At 39.1% G+C, this 21,231-nt stretch overlaps 1 protein-coding gene across 2 annotated transcripts in view; it reads left to right on the top strand.

Annotated features, from left to right (window-relative positions):
• The first annotated feature begins 6,412 nt into the window (after positions 1-6,412).
• Positions 6,413-21,231, top strand: part of LOC128701892 (VWFA and cache domain-containing protein 1) — an 86,556-nt gene continuing 71,737 nt past the window's right edge. For both annotated transcript variants that reach the window (XM_070099798.1, XM_070099797.1), the window contains exons 1-4: positions 6,413-6,467; positions 12,265-12,622; positions 13,308-13,440; positions 16,240-16,302. In XM_070099798.1, the coding sequence (XP_069955899.1) occupies positions 12,339-12,622; positions 13,308-13,440; positions 16,240-16,302 (480 nt within the window). In that variant the 5' untranslated portion in view covers positions 6,413-6,467; positions 12,265-12,338. The remainder of the gene's footprint in view (positions 6,468-12,264; positions 12,623-13,307; positions 13,441-16,239; positions 16,303-21,231) is intronic.

Raw genomic sequence — 21,231 nt, 5'->3', positions numbered from 1 at the left:
ATTCTGCACCCCCTTATCCATGGTGTGTGAGAGGTAGTCAAACATAATGGGTCCAGGGACTGGACCCCAAAGTTTGGATAGCTAAATGGACTATTTATATGTTTATATCTAGTTACAGTCGCAGTGTGTTTTTTCATGCAGACAAAAATATTTGCCTTATCGAAGTATTTTATCCACAGTGCCAGGAACCCTAGACCAGCAAGATTATTGCCTGCAAAAGACAACCATTGAGACCCATCTCATCTGGAATAAGCAGCGCTCTCTCCCCCAAAACTATCAGGAATCCTTGCCAAACACCTAGCGAAACTCTTAGGCACCACCTGTCACACACATTTAAAACATTTTGATAACCACCTCAACTACATCAGAAATAAGTTCTCCAATCAAGATGTAGCATCAGTACTCACTGAGGTATAGAGCACCAGCCATCGATCTCCTGCGACGAAAAATTGATGACACCCTCAACCTCTTCGTCCCCTCAAGGAAGGTTCCTTGATATTGGTGAGGGGCTCTTGATTTAGGGAATTGGATCTGTGTTCCAGTTCCCCGAATTAAGCCTGAATGCCTTCCACATCCCCCCCCAGGCGCTGTATAATTCTCCGGGTTTAGCGCTTCCCCCTTGATTATAATAATAATAATCAACCTCTTCGTTCCGGCTAAAGATTTTATTGATCTTGTCAAATTGTGTTTTAACTTTTTCTGTTTGAAAATTTTCTGTCAACAGACGTAACGTAACTGAAACAGCAATATTCTATGTCAAACAAAACCAGCTCATCAGTTCTGGTGAAGCTAGACATAATAAACTAGCCACTTCGGTGGCAAAATCTAAAAATCTAATCAAGAGGGAGAGGTTTTTTAGTGCCAGGAAGGAAAAAAACTGGCAGGAAATGGCAAAAATCGTACACCAAATCCAGTCATTCCTGGAATGGAACCACAGTCGATGGCCTCCACTCCAAACCAACAGATACAGATACTAATGCCGGAAAAAAATCCCCCCCCCCCAGTACCAACAATACCACCAGTCCGATGACATTCGTCTTTGCAAATATACAGGGTCTAAAGCCAGCAACAAACAACAAAATACCTTTCATCCGTGGACTGCTTGCAGAGGCAAAGGAAATGTTCGCGGCTTTCACTGAGACCCACATAAAGGATCACTTGGACAACGAAATAAGAATCCCAGGTTACAACCTATACAGATGCGACAGAGTGAACAGGCAAAAGGGAGGGAAAGGTTGGCCTGTACATTGCAGAGTCACTTGTTTGCACAGAACTGCTTAATGCCTCAAATGATGTAGTGGAAGTTTTAGCAGTAAAGATCGAGAACCAAAACCTAGTCATTGTGGTAGTTTACAAGCCTCCGGATGCAACATCCCAGCAATTCCAGGAACAGCTGTTAAAAATTGACCACTCTCTGGAAAATCTGCCAGCTCCTCCACCCAACATCTTGCTCCTGGGGGATTTCAACTTAAGGCACCTGAAATGGAGGAATATAGCAAATAATATTGTTGCAGTAATAACACCAGGAGGCAGCTCTGATGAAAACTCACACTCACACGAGCTTTTAAATCTCTGCACAAAATTCAATTTAAACCAGCAAATAATAGAGCCTACTAGACTGGAGAATACACTAGACCTCATCTTCACTAACAATGATGATCTGATACGAAATGTCACCATATAAAAAACATTATACTCAGATCACAACATAATTGAGGTTCAGACATGTATGCGTGGAGCCCCAGACAGACATAATGAGATTAGTCACGAGGGAGCATTCACCAAATTCAACTTCAATAACAAAAACATAAAGTGGGACCAAGTAAACCAAGTCCTAACCGATATAAGCTGGGAAGATATACTAAGCCACACAGACCCCAACTTATGCCTAGAACAGATTAACTAGGTGGCACTCGATGTATGCACAAGGCTTATTCCTCTAAGAAAAAGGAGGAGTAGATGTAAAATAGAAAGAGACAGGCGCTCCCTTTACAGGCGACGGAAAAGAATAACAGAGCGGCTAAAAGAGGTCAATATATCTGAAATGCGTAGGGAGACACTGGTCAGAGAAATAGCAAACATCGAACTTAAGCTAAAGCAATCTTATAGGAGTCAGGAATAGCGGGAAGAACTAAAAGCCATAAATGAAATCGAAAGAAACCCAAAGTATTTCTTCTCCTATGCCAAATCAAAGTCGAGAACAACGTCCAGTATTGGGCCCCTACTTAATTAAACAAGATGGGTCCTACACAGATGACAGCAAGGAAATGAGTGAGCTACTCAAGTCCCAATATGACTCAGTTTTTAGCAAGCCGCTAACCAGACTGAGAGTCGAAGATCAAAATGATTTTTTTATGATAGAGCCACAGAATTTGGTTAACACAAGTCTATCTGATGTTATCCTGACGCCAAATGACTTCGAACAGGCGATAAATGACATGCCCATGCACTCTGCCCCAGGGCCAGACTCATGGAGCTCCGTGTTAATCAAGAACTGCAAGAAGCCCCTATCACGAGCTTTTACCATCCTATGGAGAGGGAGCATGGACACGGGGGTCGTCCCACAGTTACTAAAAACAACAGACATAGCCCCACTCCACAAAGGGGGCAGTAAAGCAATAGCAAAGAACTACAGACCGATAGCACTAACATCTCATATCATAAAAATCTTTGAAAGGGTCCTAAGAGGCAAGATCACCACCCATCTAGAAACCCATCAATTACACAACCCAGGGCAACATGGGTTTAGAACAGGTCGCTCCTGTCTGTCTCAACTATTGGATCACTACGACAAGGTCCTAGATGCACTAGAAGACAAAAATAATGCAGATGTAATATATACAGACTTTGCAAAAGCCTTCGACAAGTGTGACCATGGCGTAATAGCGCACAAAATGCGTGCTAAAGGAATAACAGGAAAAGTCGGTCGATGGATCTATAATTTCCTCACTAACAGAACACAGAGAGTAGTAGTCAACAGAGTAAAGTCCGAGGCAGCTACGGTGAAAAGCTCTGCTCCACAAGGCACAGTACTCGCTCCCATCTTGTTCCTCATCCTCATATCTGACATAGACAAGGATGTCAGCCACAGCACGGTGTCTTCCTTTGCAGATGACACCCGCTGCATGACAGTGTCTTCCATTGCAGACACTACAAGGCTCCAGGCGGACATCAACCAAATCTTTCAGTGGGCTGCAGAAAACAATATGAAGTTCAACGATGAGAAATTTCAATTACTCAGATATGGTAAACACGAGGAAATTAAATCTTCATCAGAATACAAAACAAATTCTGGCCACAAAATAGAGCGAAACGCCAACGTCAAAGACCTGGGAGTGATCATGTCGGAGGATCTCACCTTCAGGGACCATAACATTGTATCAATCGCATCTGCTAGAAAAATGACAGGATGGATAATGAGAACCTTCAAAACTAGGGATGCCAAGCCCATGATGACACTCTTCAGGTCACTTGTTCTATCTAGGCTGGAATATTGCTGCACACTAACAGCACCTTTCAAGGCAAGTGAAATTGCTGACCTAGAAAATGTACAGAGAACCTTCACGGCGCGCATAACGGAGATAAAACACCTCAATTACTGGGAGCTCTTGAGGTTCCTGAACCTGTATTCCCTGGAATGCAGGCGGGAGAGATACATGATTATATACACCTGGAAAATCCTAGAGGGACTAGTACTGAACTTGCACACGAAAATCACTCACTACGAAAGCAAAAGACTTGGCAGACGATGCAACATCCTCCCAATGAAAAGCAAGGGTGTCACTAGCACGTTAAGAGACCATACAATAAGTGTCAGGGGCCCGAGACTGTTCAACTGCCTCCCAGCATACATAAGGGGGATTACCAACAGACCCCTGGCAGTCTTCAATGTGGCACTGGACAAGCACCTAAAGTCGGTTCCTGACCAGCCGGGCTGTGGCTCGTACGTTGGTTTGCGTGCAGCCAGCAGTAACAGCCTGGTTGATCAGGCTCTGATCCACCAGGAGGCCTGATCACAGACCAGGCCGCGGGGGCGTTGACCCCCGGAACTCTCTCCAGGTAAGCTGAGTGATTTTCCTCTATCCACTTCACACTAAGAGAAAGTCGACGGGACTCTAACCTTTCCTTGACGCTCTTCTCTCTAAATCTGATCATAAACTACGTACCAGAGTCTACCGAAAATCTACCAATCAACAAGATCTTTCTCCATTACTACTCTCGCCACAACACCAAGACTGAACACTGCTTCATCATAGGCTTCTTCCTACTTGCTTTCCGTATCTGCAACAGTGAATATCTTTAGGAAGGATGCTTTTTCCTAGAAAATATATTTTCTAAACTTCACGATCCTAGTCATTAATGCCATCAGACCAAACCATACCCCGGCCGGGATTGAACCCGCGGTCAGAGAGTCTCAAAACTCCAGCCCGTCGCGTTAGCCACTAGACCAGCTAGCCACAATAAGATTCGTCCAACTAGGTATATTTCTACACCATAGGAAGGTTAGCAGGAGTCGTGAATATAGCATAAACTTACGTAGACGATACACAACCAAAAGCTACAGGTCTCCCAGCATTCTAACACCAAGTTCCAAGTATCCACCACTGCCTCCATTGCAATAAGGACATCACCAGTAACGGACACCCTCAAGTCAAAACCACAACAGAGGTTTATGCAGACCCTTACAACGACTGTTACTAAATATGCGTATGAGAAATATCAAGAGACCTCCACACAAGTATTTCTGAACTCCAGTATGACAGCAGAATGGACCGCTTGAACAACACCAGTTTCACACAGTGACGGATAACTCATTGTTAACGACACTTCAGAACACAGGATTCTGGAAGCATCACTCATCAGCATATCTAACAACTCACCCAGAACGGTTTCTACAACATAGCTGAGCCACTTGGCTTAATTCCAGTATAAACCCTTCTCTGAAACTTTCCTCAACATAGCACAAGACACAAAATCCTCCTTGACATCCGTGTCCAACTTTACCTATGCAAAAAAAACTATGCACATAATAGACCCTAAGATCTGGAGATCATTGCCCAAAGCATCGAAAGGTTCCCTGTTCGCTATTGATTCGGAGCTGTTGTATTGCTACAAGGCACCTCATCTCCCTAACGTAACTGTAACAGCAATACTCTATATCAAACAAAAACCAGCTCATCAGTTATGTCCCTCTTCTTTTTTCAGTCTTCCTTCAACTCCCATAGAAAATTGGTAACACATCTTGTCCCACTGTATTTCAGTTACAATAAGTAACTTGCTGTATCTGCACTATCTATTCAGTCACTCCACAAAGCTGAAGATCATTGAATCATTTTGAAATAATAAGTCATATTTTTTAAATTATACCTTACTTATACTACATATGACCAATTAAATGCTTGAAAATTCCTAATAATTATTCTTAAGTAACTTTGTATATTAATGTCGCTCTTTTGTCCCTAACAATGTTGTATTACATGTAAATATATTACTTGTGCTGCATAAAGAAATACAAGTTTAGATTTGTATTTGCTAGGCTTTAAATAATTTTTTTTTTACAAGGACCCCAATGTTAATATGCCACTTTGACTTTTGGGGTTATCCTGGGAAATTCACACTAATTGTACTTATGTGTACCTGTGTCTAAATAAAGGATTCAAATTAGATAAATTTAGATTTCGAAAGGATATAGGAAAGTATTGGTTTGGAAATAGGGTAGTTGATGAGTGGAACAGTCTACCTAGTTGGGTTATTGAAGCTAAAACGTTGGATAGATTCAAATTTAGGTTAGATAAATACATGAGTGAGAGGGGTTGGATTGAGTGAGACTTGCATAATGAGTAAATAGAATCATCAAAACTTATTTCTTGGGTAGCATTGAAAACTGGGTTGGGCAAATGTTTTCTAAGTTGGAAGGATTGTAAAGGACTTGCCTAGTATGGGCCAACAAGCCTGCTGCAGTGTTCCTCCTTTCTTATGTTTTTATGTTCTTATTTGCTTACTTACTAACTTATTTACACACTAACTTAATTACTTACTAACTTAATTACTAACTTACTAATTTAGTAACTTACATATTTACTTACTAACTTAATTACTAACTTACTAAATTACTTACTAATTTAATTATTTACTAACTTAATTACTTACTAACTTAATTACTTACTAACTTAATTACTAACTTATTAACTTAATTACTAGCTTACTAAATTACTAACTTATATACTTACTAAATTACTTGTTAACTTACTAATTTACTAACTTAATTACCAACTTACTAACTTAATTACTTACTAACTTACTTAATTACTAATTTACTTACTAACTTAATTACTAACTTATTTATTTACTAACTTATTACCTTATTTTTCTTACTACTAACATTTCTTTAGTTGATATATTATATGTGTTAAGTGTCAGCTCCGGTGGCCCTGAATAACCCCAACAACAACAACAAGAACTACTGGGTGAGACATTTTACATTTTTTTCACATTACTTTCTGTTAGCTGGGCTGTAAGGTGATGTTGCAAGCTAAAACGCACCCAGTGCCAGCTTATTCTGCCAGCTTGATAAAGAAAGCTTAAGTCTCCAGTGAGATATGAGACATTTTAACTAAGATTTATGAGTTGTCAATCCTGAGGTTCCACCAGGCCATTGTCACTTGATGTAATAAAGTGAAGGGCTCTTGATCCAAAGAATTAGGGCTAACTTCCCTTTCCTTAGGTGATGAAGATTTTTTGGGGATTATGAGCCCGGAGGGTTAGTAAGTTTATTTAGGTAAGATAATCGTAAGTACAATTATCATACAGAGTTTAACGTGGGTTTAATTATCCCATGAATTTAATAAAAATAATGGTATTCAATATTCACAGATGACTCCCGAATATACATGACAATGACCTCCATCAAAGACACCGCAAGACTCCACATGGACATCAACCAAATCCTTAAATGGGCCGCAGAAAACAATATGAAGCTCAAGGATGAGAAATTTCAATTGCTCTGATATGGAAAAAGTGAGGAAATTAAAACTGTATCGGAGTAAAAAACAAATTCCAACCACACAATAGAGCGAGAAACTAATGTAAAAGACCTGAGTGTGATCATGTCAGAGGATCTCACCTTCAAAGACCATACCTGGAGGTTACCTGGAGGTTATTCCAGGGATCAATGCCCCTGCGGCCCGGTCCATGACCAGACCTCCCGATGGATCAGGGCCTGATCAACTAGGCTGTTACTGCTGGCTGCACGCAGTCCAACGTACGAGCCACAGCCCGGCTGATCCGGCACTGACTTTATGGGAGGCTGTTGAACAGTCTTGGGCCCTGGACACTTATGGTGTTTTCCCTTAGTGTACCAGTGGCTCCCCTACTTTTTATTGGGGGCATTTTGCATCGCCTGCCCAGTCTTTTGCTTTCATAGGGAGTGATTTCTGTGTGCAGATTTGGGACCATTCCTTCCAGGATTTTCCAAGTGTAGATTATGATATATCTCTCCCTCCTGCGTTCCAACGAGTACAAGTCAAGTGCTTCCAAGCGTTCCCAGTAGTTAAGGGGCTTGACAGAACTTATACATGCAGTAAAGGATCTCTGTACACTCTCTAGATCTGCGATTTCACCTGCTTTGAATGGAGATGTTAATGTACAGCAGTATTCCAGCCTAGAGAGAACAAGTGATTTGAAAAGGATCATCATTGGCTTGGCATCTCGCGTTTTGAACGTTCTCATTATCCATTCTATCATTTTCTTTGTACGTGCGATCGTGGCACTGTTGTGATCCTTGAAAGTGAGATCCTCAGACATTACTACTCCGAGGTCCCTTACATTATTTTTCCGCTCTATTGTGTGGCCAGAGTCTGTAGTATATACTCTGTTCTAGTTATTATCTCCTCCAGTTTTCCATAACAGAGTAGTTGGAATTTGTCCTCATTGAACATCATATTGTTTACTGTTGCCCACTGGAAAACTTTGTTTATATCTTCTTGGAGGTTAACCGCATCCTCAGCAGATGACAGCCTCATGCAGATCCTAGTATCATCCGCAAATGATGATACGGTGCTGTGATGTATCAATTGCTTCTGCTAGAAAAATAACAGGATGGATAATGAGAACCTTCAAAACCAGGGATGCCAAGCCCATGATGACACTCTTCAGGTCACTTGTTCTATCAAGGCTGGAATATTGCTGCTCGCTAACAGCACCTTTCAAAGCAGGTGAAATTGCTGACCTAGAAAATGTACAGAGAACCTTCACAGCACACACAACTGTGATAAAACACCTCAATTACTGGGAATACTTGAAGTTCCTCAACCTGTACTCCCTAGAATGCAGACAGGAGAGATACATGATTATATACACTTGGAAAATCCTAGAGGGATTAGTACCGAACTTGCACACGAAAATCACACCCTACAAAAGCAAAAGACTTGGCAGATGATGCAACATCCTCCCAATGAAAAGCAAGGGTGCCACTCGCACGTTAAGAGACAACAAAATAAGTGTCCTGGGCCCAAGACTGTTCAGTTGCCTCCCAGCATACATAGGTGGGCTTACCAATACACCCCTGGCTGTCTTCAAGAAGGCACTGGACAGGTACCTTAAGTCAGTACCTGACCAGCTGGGCTGTGGTTCGTATGTCGGGTGGCTTGTGACCAACAGTAACATCCTGGTTGATCAGACCCTTAACCACCATGAGGCCTGGTCACAGACCAGGTTGCAGGACCATTGTCCCCCAAAACCCTCTCCAGGTAACACATGGGGGTCACTGTATGAGACATACGGCTTTAGTGCTTTTCCATGTATTTATATTAATGTAAACCGAGTTGATATAATAGTCATCTCAAGGGGATCTTGATCCATGGCACTGAATCTGACCACCCTTCCTTGGATCAAAACTGATTGCCACCCATTCCCTAGGTGCTGGGTGATCCCCTACAGGTTTATCGCTCCTCCCCTTGAATGTAGCTGATGATTTTATTTGGATTGTTAAGCCAGAGAGTTGGTAAACCAAGCTAACCCAATGTTTTAAATAATACCATCAGAACCTTAATGCAGATCTTTGTCCCAGCATTTCAATGAAATCTTTGTACAACCATCCACAGGATAGGTATAGGGTGAATAAATAAAGGGGATGTAAATAGTGTGCTGAAAATATCTAGCCTAGACAGGACTCGCAGCAATGGTTTTAAGTTAGAAAAATTCAGATTCAGGAAGGATATAGGAAAGTACTGGTTTGGTAATAGAGTTGTGGATGAGTGGAACAAACTCCCAAGTACCGTTATAGAGGCCAGAACGTTGTGTAGCTTTAAAAATAGGTTGGATAAATACATGAGTAGATGTGGGTGGGTGTGAGTTAGACCTGATAGCTTGTGCTACCAGGTCGGTTGCCGTCTTCCTCCCTTAAGTCAATGTGACCTGATCTGACTAGGTTGGGTGCATTGGCTTAAGCCGGTAGGAGACTTGGACCTGCCTCGCATGGGCCAGTAGGCCTTCTGCAGTGTTCCTTCGTTCTTATGTTCTTATGTTCTTATAATAGAGTATATAAATTAAATCTTAGGTGTTTGGTCAGTTTATCAAATTTCTTTTGAGAAAAGTGAATACGAAAGAAGTTTACAGTTAGCAGAGATCAAAATATTCTTTATATGTCTTAAAATGTTCATTTTCTTCTTGCATTTTTATTTATTTTTGGGATGTCTGGAACTGACAAATTTTTGTATTTATAAATATGTAGAGTACAGTGGAACCTGTTCGAGTGCCTTTACCGAATGAATTTATTCCCATCAGGAATAATGTAAATTAGATTAGTCCATTTCAGACCCTCAAAAATACACTTATAAAAGCACTTACAAAAATACATTTGCATAATTGGTCGTGTTGGGAGCAGTTCGATTTTTGAGGTTCCACTGTATCATGTTAAAAGTTTAATTTGACATTTTTACTTTTGTAATTCCCAATATTACTGAGATTTGTGATCTCTTGTATTCACATTAACCTTTATGGGTTTACCATAGTGCCTTTAGTTAATATTATTATTTATTCCTAAATTTAGAAGTGCTGTATGACCCTTTCAGGTTGGAAATAAATTATGTGTTAAAATAATAATAATAATAATAATATAAGGTTAGAATAAAAGCATGAGGAAGAGTCATGTGGAACCCTTAAGCTAATTTTTTATCAATAAATTTAATGGCTCTGTCTTTCTTGTAATAAAAAATGGAGTAGATGATTTTAATGCAGCTTTTTTTTATTAACGCATTGGCTGTTTCTCATCAAGGAAGGGTGACCCAAAAAAGCAGGAACACTTTCATCATCACTCACTCTTGTCACTGTCTAGCCAGAGATGAACCTGTTCTACAGTTCAGAAACTGCAACATATCAACACCCCTCCTTCAGAGCACAGGCACTGTACTTCTCACCTCCAGGACTCAAGTCCTGCTAACCAGTTGCCCTGAATCCCTTCATAAATGTTACATTGTCCACATTGCAACAGCACGTCAAGTCATAAAAGCCATTTGCCTCAACTCTCTCCTATCTAACATGCTCATGCATGCTTGCTGGAAGTCTAAGCCCTCTGCACACAAAACTTCCTTTACCTCCTCCCTATAACCTTTCCTAGAACAATCCTTACCCCTTTCTTCCTTCCACTACAGATTTATACTCCTTCCAAGTTTCTATTTCATTCCATCTTTTCTAAATGTCCAAACCACCTCAACAACCCCTCCTCATCCCTCTGGTTAATATTTTTAGAAACCCAACACCTCCTAATCTCCAAGCTACAGATTCTCTGCATAATATTCACACTACACTTTGCCTCCAGCCTTCTCCTTGTTTCAGCATTCACAACCCATTCTTCACACCCATATAAGAGTGTTGGTACCACTATACTCTTATACATAACCCTTTTTGCTTCCATGGATAGCATTCTTTGCCTCCACAGACTCCTCAGTTCACCACATACCTTTTTTGCCCTCATCAAGCATGCGATTCACCTCGTCTTTCATGGACCCATCTCTGACAAGCCCACTCTTAAATATTTGAGTACATTCACTTCCTTCATACTCTATCCCTCCAATCTGATATCCATTGTTTCATTACCTAGATTTTTTATAAGCTTCATCACCTTGCTCTTTCCTATGTTCACTTTTAATTTCCTTCTTTTGAATACCCTTCTCTTCAGAATCTCCCAGAAGCACAGTGTCATCAGTAAAAAGCAACGATGACAACTCCCACTGTGTGTTAGATTCTTTATCTCTTAATCCCACATCTCTTGCCAACACCTGAGCATTTACTTCTCTTACAACCCCACTTATAAATATACTAAACAACTATGGCGATATCACACGTCCTTGTCTAAGGCCTACTTTTACTGGGAAATAATCTCCCTCTCTCCTACATACTCTAACCTGTGCCTCACTATCCTTGTAAAAACTCTTAACTACTTTCAGTTCCCTACTGCCTATTCCATACATTTGCCACATCTGCCACATTGCTCTCCTATCTACCCTGTCATATGCCTTTTCCAGATCCATAAATGCAACTAAAACCTCTTTACACTTATCTAAATACTGTTCACCTATATGTTTCACTGTATACACTTGGTCCACACACCCTTCCTAAAGCCTCCTTGTTCATCTGCTGTCCTACTGTCCCTCTTACTCTTAATTCTTTCAGTAGTAACTCTTCCATACACCTTACCAGGTATATTCAACAGGCTTATTTCCCTATAATATTTACACTCTTTTGTCCCCCTCTGCCTTTATACAAAGGAACTATTCATGCTCTGTGTTGCTTTATATTTCACTTATTTTTTCCACAATCAATGATGCAAGTTTTACATCCCCTCAAGGGAACTTCCTTCATGCCAGTGAGGGGCTCTTGATCTGAGGAACTGGACCTTGGATTAAACCTAAATGCCTTCCATTCACCTAGGTACTGTATGACCTCTATGGGTATAGTGCTCCCCCCTAAATATAATAATAATGTAGCTTTTTCAACACAGTTTTACATTATAGTATACAGTATTAGAAGACAGAGGATGAAGCTTCCACCATATCTTGCACTGAATGACCCACATGGGTTTAGCGCTGAACATGAATTACTTTTTATACAGCACTATATTGTTTGTCTATACTCTAGTTCTAAAGCATCTTGTAAATTACTAGTACACAACATTTTACTAGAAATGACTAAGAATTTACAACTTTATCTGTTATATTGAAAAGTAGTGTCAGTGTATCATGTTAATAAGGCATTTTTATTTCCCAGCACTGTCTGCAGTTATGAGGGATCATATTTGTGAAGTGATGAGCAGTGGCAGTGAGTGGAACTGAGTCACAAAGATGAGAAGCCACATTCATGGTGTGAGGAGCGGGCAGTCAATGGTGGCCTTGCTCACAACTCTCTCTCCTCTGGCTGTCTCTCTCTTACTGTGGGTGTCACAGTCTGTGGCACAGGAAAACATCAGTAATGCTATCAATAATAACAGCAGTGCCACCACTGTAAGCTTGGGCCAGAGAGATAATGCAAGTGTTAATAATAGTGATGTTAAACCTGTAATATATGTTGATAACCCACAACACTTGAGGGAATTGCAGGAGCAGAGCTTTCTCCGCCATTCTTTAAGGTATGGTCATGTTTGGTATTTGTCATATAGAGTATTTGGTTACAACATTTTTTCTGTTTTGCCATCTATGTCAATTGCTTAAACAGATATTTGATTTACAAGAAAATCTTTACTTGTTATCTTCTAATACACAAATAACTTGCACATGGGAAACGCAAACTTATGATGACGTTTTGGTTTGACTCGGTCAAAGACCGAAATATTGTCATAAGTTTCAGTCTCTTATGTATGAGTTATTTATGTATTGTTCCAGTAATGGTATTGTGAATTTTTATTCTTTTCCTCTAATGTCTGCTGCTTCTCTGTCATGCACTGTTGAAACATCCACATAGGTTTAAGGTTCTCCTTAATATAATAATAAACACCAAATTATGGTATAATGCCTAACAAGCTCTTTTCAAATGATGCTGGTGAGGGGCTCTCCGTTCAAGGAATTAAAGCTATCCTTCCCTTCCTTGGATCAGTCCAGTGATCCTCCCATTCCTCATGCATTGTATTAGTCTCTCTAGATTTAGTACTACCCCATGAATATAAAATTATTAATAATGCAGGACAAGTCTTCAATAGCTAATGCCTTTTTTGTCTGTGAGAATTAGGAGTACCATAACAATGACATTATTAGATGTTATAAAAGGATGAGAGTTGGACATATTTAGCAAATGTTCATATGTATATATTTTCACAGATTATCACCAGGAAGAAGCACTGATGGAAAGGATGGTAATGTTCTTGGTGTGTCATTGCTGGAGCAGGCAGCCACTCTTGGATCACAGCTCAGGCATATAGCTAATAATGAGTTGGGAGTTACACATATGCAGGTGAGAAATGAGATTGTACATACTTGTTCTTGTTCTTGTCCAGACCAGAGCTTTGGTGAGATGGGTAAGGAAGAAGGATGGGTAAGGATAGAAATTTTGGAAAAGGGTGGGAGGGGGAAGAGAGGTAGGATATAAAAGGTAAGTGGCCCAACCACTTTGGTGTAATTTAAAAAGTGTACGTGAAATGATAAGATATTCTTTAAGGGGTATAAGACTAACCCATCAGAGTCACATAGATATAACAGATATATAAGTACATGACTCTGAATTGGTAGTAATTATACAAGTTGCAATTGCTTTTTTTTTTTTTTTTGCGATTGCACAACGGATATTTATGCGACAATGAAGGCAATAATTTTCTGGCCAGTTTATAGAATTACGTGACAATGGCTTCTTACAGGTGGTGTCCAGCCATAGTAAATAGCATAATTTTTACATTAGATTGTTATATAAGATTTCTCCCTAATTGGGGGCGATGATGTTCTCAGTATACATAGAAGGGTTCTGGTGTTACCCAATCTTCTTCATCAGGGAGGTTGCTCAATATCATGGGTCGATAGTAATCATCTTTATGTATAAAACGACGGACCCTCTGTGGGAGAGTCATTCTTTGAGTCCTGTGAGGAGGAGTATTGATGATATAATCTGTGGTATTTACCACTTGTATAGGATGTTCTCTATCTGGCGTGTATAGTTCTTGCATTGTATAGAGTTGTTTCTTTTTTAAGGTGTCAAGGCGTACATTTATGGCAGTAATATCTTGTTGTATGTGTAAATCTGCCATTTTAACTCTGTCTCTCCTCCTGGTATCGGTAATGAAGCGAAGAGCTCTATTCTGGACCCTTTGTAACCGTAGCATATTGGTCTTTGTTGTTAATGACATTGGGACACAAGGGTATTCGAATATAGGTCGTATTAACATTTTATACAGATGTTTTTTGACATGTTGAGGGGCTTGATTGAATCGAAAGAGACTGCTAAGACCGGCTTTGGCTATGTTGATCTTTTTAGTTACATGAGATGTTGAGTGGAGCAGCCTGTCTATTTCATATCCCAAAATCTTGTTAGGGTTTCTAATGGCTACAGGTGTACCTCTGATGGAGATACCCCCTTTATCTTCAATTGTTGATGCAAAACATCCTATCGTGCTAACAAGGACCTTGTCAGGATTAGTCATAATTCTCCATTTCTTTTCCCAGTTAGATGTTCGACGAAGTTCAATATTAATTTTTTCTATGACTCTCTCATACTTGTATTTTCCTGTTACCGGAGTTGATGAGACAACATGAATAACATCATCTGCAAACTGTGTCACAATTGTATCATTAAACTCTGGTTGAGGAAGGTCATTCACATAAATGTTGAACAGAAGTGGACTGAGACAAGAACCTTGTGGGACACCAGCTGTCGGTATAAAAGGCTCTGTCGACCTGCCATGAAAGGTGGGAATGATTTTTCTTTGAGTTAAGAAATTATATATTACTCTGAGAAAAGTCCAGTTATGGCCTGGTAGGTCAATGAGTTTGTATATAAGGCCATCATGCCATAAGCTATCAAAAGCTTTATGAACATCTCTGGTGGCAGTTAAGGCAAGATTGCCCTGATGTTTTAGACTTGCTACAGTATCGAAAATAACATTTATTGCATGATTGGTACCTCTATGGGTTCTAAAGCCAAATTGTTTTTCAGTAAAAAAGTGATTAAACTCCATATAGTAGTTCAATCTGTTGGAAATGACCTTCTCAAGAACTTTTCCAGTGACTTCAAGTAAAGATATAGGTCTATAGTTCCCAGGTTGGTGGATGTCTTTATTGGGCTTACCAAGAAAGATCATCCTAGCAGTCTTAAAAACCACTGGAAAATGTCCCGAGGCCAGGATGGCATTAAAGATATTTACCAAAGACTGTTTACAATTTCTGGGTAGGAACTTTATTTGTTTCATTGTTATTCCAGAGAGGCCAGGGGCTCTATTTCGCATTCTTCCAATAACCTGACTCATCTCTAGTAATGTAATAGATCTAGTAAGCGGGTGGGTATCTTCAAAAGTTGAAGTATCGATGGAAGGTAGTGGTTGTAGATCATCCAAGTTCTCATCTCTCCATTCATTTACCAACTGATAATGATTATTATTAAATTGATGACTGTTATTGTGGGAGAGAATTTTCTCCCATACATCACCCATCAAATTAGCCTGGTCCTGTGGATCGTCAAGTTTGTACATACTATGTTTCCTTCCTTGGGTCACTCTGCATTGGTGGAGATGGCCATTGAGGTAAAAACAGTAAAATTAATGGAGACACAACACCATGATGATAGCTCTGCTCCTGTTCCTACAAATAGAGAATTACAGCCTGTAGTTGTGCTTTTACTCCTAAATAAACAGTTTAATATGAATATAATTTTTTTTTGTTAATAAGTTCCTTTATTACCGAACTGTTCATTCTTCTACTTCCAGATGACTGTATAAAGTATTTATAGAGTTTACTTGTTAGAGAATATAATCTGTTATTAGGCATATAATTTGTCATTAATTATTTATATGGCTTTAAGTTATTATTGTTGTTTCAGTTATTGAGATATTTTGTTTAGTGTATATAGATGACAAATTAAGAAAATACCAATAGAGTATACACATTTAAATACAGTATCTGAACTCCCAGAATGGTTCATCAGTATTTTCTCTATTGTCTCCTTTCTAAATTTCTGAGGTAATCTGTGCATATTTTGTAGCTTGCTTATAAAATGGATAAGTTTCACTAGATTACCGAGTAAGAAACCCCAAGCATATCCTACTTGCAGGCTACCTTCGATGAGCTGCCATACTCGGATCTAGAGAGGAGAGAAGAAGACACTGTTAAAGAGGTGAGAAAAGCCATTAATTATGTTGAGGTGTTTCTTGTGTTACTTTTCTAATGTGTCAGACTTTGTAGTCAGAGACTGTTCAACTGCCTCCCAACATACATAAGGGGGATTACCAACAGACCCCTGGCAGTCTTCAAGCTGGCACTGGACAAGCACCTAAAGTCGGTACCTGACCAGCCAGGCTGTGGCTCGTACGTTGGATTGCGCGCCGCCAGCAGTAACAGCCTGGTTGATCAGGCTCTGATCCACCAGGAGGCCTGGTCACAGACCGGGCCGCGGGGGCGTTGACCCCCGGAACTCTCTCCAGGTAAACTCCAGGTAACTCCAGAGAAAACTCTACATTTTCTTTTATTCATATTTTTCCTTATATATTTTCAGTGCAGTGAAACCTTGCTCAAACAGACTAATATGGTGAGTAGGTCACTGGTAAAGGTGATTGTGGTGGATAGCGATGTGATTGTTTTGCTGTGATTGTAAAAAATTTGGAGAATTCTGTAACCATCATACTTTGTCCATTGTTTCCGCATCAGTTGATTCATCAGATTTTGTCCTGTATTTCCAAAGTCTGTTAAATCTAGGACTGTTAACTCAGTGGTTTACTGAATGTACATTTATTACTTTTCAAAAATCACATTTAAGTACTTGGCAACCTAACAACACTAAGCATTTATTAAAGAATTCGTCCCAACACTCTAATTTTTGTTTGAATTGTAACATTTAGCATCTGCATCTTTTTCTGAAATACTACCAGAAAGATAACTTCATTATTGTCCAAATTTCTAGATTAAAAACTGGACAGATAGTTATTCACAAATCACAGAACAGGTGGTGCTCAAACCCAGAAATGAAAAACAAAGGTATCTCTTTTTGACTTTAGTAAAGTATACAGGAGAAGGGGTTACTAGCCCCTTGCTCCAGGCACTTTAGTCGCCTCTTATAACACACATGGCTTATGGAGGATGAATTCTGTTCTGCTTCTCCATGGAGATACGTAATAGGAAGTGAACAAGAACAAAAACTAGTGAGGAAATAGAAGAAAACCCAGAGGGATGTGTATACATATGCTTGTACATGCAAGTGTAGTGTGACCTAAGTGCAAGTTGAGGTAGCAAGACGTATCTGAAATCTTGCATAGTTCTTCTTCTTTCAACAAACTGGCCATATCCCACAGAGGCAGGGTGGCTCAAAAAAGAAAAACGAAAGTTTCTCTTTTTAAATTTAGTAATTTATACAGGAGAAGGGGTTACTAGCCCCTTGCTCTCGGCATTTTAGTTGCCTCTTACAACACGCATGGCTTACGGAGGATGAATTCTGTTCCACTTCCCCATGGAGATAATAAGAAGTAAACAAGAACAAGAACTAGTAAGAAAATAGGAGAAAACCCTGAGGGATGTGTATATATATATATGCTTGTACATGCAAGTGTAGCGTGACCTAAGTGCAAGTAGAAGTAGCAAGATGTACCTGAAATCTTGCATAGTTCTTCTTCTTTCAACACACAGGCCGCATCCCACCAAGGCAGGGTGGTCCAAAAGGAAAAACGAAAGTTTCTCCTTTTACATTTAGTAATATATACAGGAGAAGAGGTTACTAGCCCCTTGCTCCCGGCATTTTAGTCGCCTCTTACAACACACATGGCTTACGGAGGAAGAATTCTATTCCACTTCCCCATGGAGATAAGAGGAAATAAACAAGAATAAGAACTAGAAAGAAAATAGAAGAAAACCCAGAGGGGTGTATATATATGTATGCTTGCACATGTATGTGTAGTGTGACCTAAGTGTGAGTAGAAGTAGCAAGACATTCCTGAAACCTTGCATGTTTATGAGACAGAAAAATGGACACCAGCAATCCTACCATCATGTAAAACAATTACAGGTTTCCATTTTACACTCGCTTGGGAGGACGGTAGAACCTCCCTGGGCGGTTTCTGTCTATCAACCTACTACTTAAAATAAATAAATATATTCTTTCTTTCAACACACCGGCCGTATCCCACCGAGGCGGGGTGGCCCAAAAGGAAAAACGAAAGTTTCTCCTTTTACATTTAGTAATATATACAGGAGAAGAGGTTACTAGCCCCTTGCTCCCGGCATTTTAGTCGCCTCTTACAACACGCATGGCTTACGGAGGAAGAATTCTGTTCCACTTCCCCATGGAGGATATATAATATATATATATATATATATATATATATATATATATATATATATATATATATATATATATATATATATATATATATATATATATATAATTTTTTTTTTTTTTTTTTTTTTTTTTTCCTCCAACAAGTCGGCCATCTCCCACCGAGGCAGGGTGACCCAAAAAAGAAAGAAAATCCCCAAAAAGAAAATACTTTCATCATCATTCAACACTTTCACCACACTCGCACATTATCACTGTTTTTGCAGAGGTGCTCAGAATACAACAGTCTAGAAGCATACACATATAAAGATACACAACATATCCCTATATATATATATTTATTCTTTCTTCTTTCAACTCACCAGCCATATCCCACCGAGATAGGGTGGCCCAAAAGAAAAAACTAAAGTTTCTCCTTTTATATTTAGTAATATATACAGGAGAAGGGGTTACTAGCCCCTTGCTCCCGGCATTTTAGTCGCCTCTTACGACACGCATGGCTTACAGAGGAAGAATTCTGTTCCACTTCCCCATGGAGATAAGAGGAAATAAACAAGAACAAGAATTAGAAAGAAAATAGAAGAAAACCCAGAGGGGTGTGTATATATATGCTTGTACACGTATGTGTAGTGTGACCTAAGTGTAAGTAGAAGTAGCAAGACATTCCTGAAACCTTGCATGTTTATGAGACAGAAAAATGGACACCAGCAATCCTACCATCATGTAAAACAATTACAGGTTTCCATTTTACACTCACTTGGGAGGACGGTAGAACCTCCCTGGGCGGTTTCTGTCTATCAACCTACTACCTAAAATATATATATATATATATATATATATATATATATATATATATATATATATATATATATATATATACACATATATACACATATGCACATACATACATATATATACACATACATACATATATATACACATACATACGGTGGACCCCCCGCTTTACAATCAGCTCCCAATGCGACCAATTATGTAAGTGTATTTATCTAAGTGTGTTTGTATGTGTATGTTTGAGGGGCCTGAAATGGACTAATCTAATTCACAATATTCCTTATGGGAACAAATTCGGTCAGTACTGGCACCTGAACATACTTCTGGAATGAAATAATATCGTAAGCCGGGGGTCCACTATATATATATATATATATATATATATATATATATATATATATATATATATATATATATATATATATATATATATATATATATATATATATATATATATATATATATATATATATATATATATATATATATATATATATATATATATATATATATATATATATATATATATATATATATATATATATATATATATATATATATATATATATATATATATATATATATATATATATATATACAGTATACCTGGAGTATACCTAGAGATTGTTCTGGGGGTCAGCGCCTCCGTGGCTCGGTCTGTGACCAGGCCTCATGGTGGATCAAGGCCTGATCAAACAGGCTGTTACTGTTGGCCACTCGCAAACCGACGTACAAACCACATGTTGGCCGTCTCCCACCGAGGCAGGGTGACCCAAAAAAGACAAACACTTTCACTGTCATTCAACACTTTCACCATCATTCACACATAATCACTGTCTCTGCAGGGGTTCCCAGATAGAACAGTTTAGATATCACACCAAACAATATATATATTTTTTATTTATTCAGTTGATACAAATATATTGATGTTTCAGTTATGGTGAAGCTTTGGTAGGAAACTAGAACACAGCATAGTGTTTCAACTGCATTTATGCTAAAAGTAATACTTGGCAGTTTTATTTTTTGGTTTGTCATTGCTTCAAAAAGTTTTATTTATTTTTTTCTCAAGAAACCGACCATATCCCACCAAGGCAGGGTGGCCCAAAACAAAAAACGAAAGTTTCTCTTTTTAAATTTAGTAATTTATACAAGAGAAGGGGTTACTAGCCCCTTGCCCTCGGCATTTTAGTCGCCTCTCACAACACGCATGCCTTATGGAGGAAGAATTCTGTTCCACTTCCCCATGGAGATAAGAGGAAATAAACAAGAACAAGGACTAGAAAGAAAATAGCACAAAACCCAGGGGGGTGTGTATACATATGCTTGTACATGTATGTGTAGTGTGACCTAAGTGTAAGTAGAAGTAGCAAGACATACCTGAAATCTTGCATGTTTATGAGACAGAAAAAAGGACACCAGCAATCCTTTTTTTCTTTCTTCTTTCAACAAACCGGCTGTATCCCACCAAGGCAGGGTGGCCCAAAAAGAAAAATGAAAGTTTCTCTTTTTAAATTTAGTAATTTGTACTGGAGAAGGGATTACTAGCCTCTTGCTCCCGGCATTTTAGTCGCCTCTTACAAGATGCATGGCTTATGGAGGAAGAATTCTGTTCTATTTCCCAATGGAGATAAGAGGAAATAAACAAGAACAAGAACTAACAAGAAAATAGAAGAAAACCCAGAGGGGTGTGTATATATATGCTTGTACATGTATGTGTAGTGTGATCTAAGTGTAAGTAGAAGTAGCAAGACGCACCAGAAATCTTGCATGTTTATGAGTCAGAAAAAAGGATACCAGTAATCCTACCATCATGCAAAACAATTACAGGCTTTCGTTTTACACTCACTTGGCAGGATGATAGTACCTCCCTGGGCGGTTGCTGTTTACCAACCTTCTACCTAATGGTATCTTATATTGTACCAATAAGTGTGAGAAAAGACAAATAATTTTTTTTTTTTTTTTTATTATCACACTGGTCGATTCCCACCA

This window comes from Cherax quadricarinatus, chromosome 69 (assembly GCF_038502225.1).
Source record: "Cherax quadricarinatus isolate ZL_2023a chromosome 69, ASM3850222v1, whole genome shotgun sequence".
Taxonomy (NCBI): domain Eukaryota; kingdom Metazoa; phylum Arthropoda; class Malacostraca; order Decapoda; family Parastacidae; genus Cherax; species Cherax quadricarinatus.
Note: the sequence above shows the minus strand (reverse complement) of the source record. Positions and strands in the feature narration are given on the sequence as shown.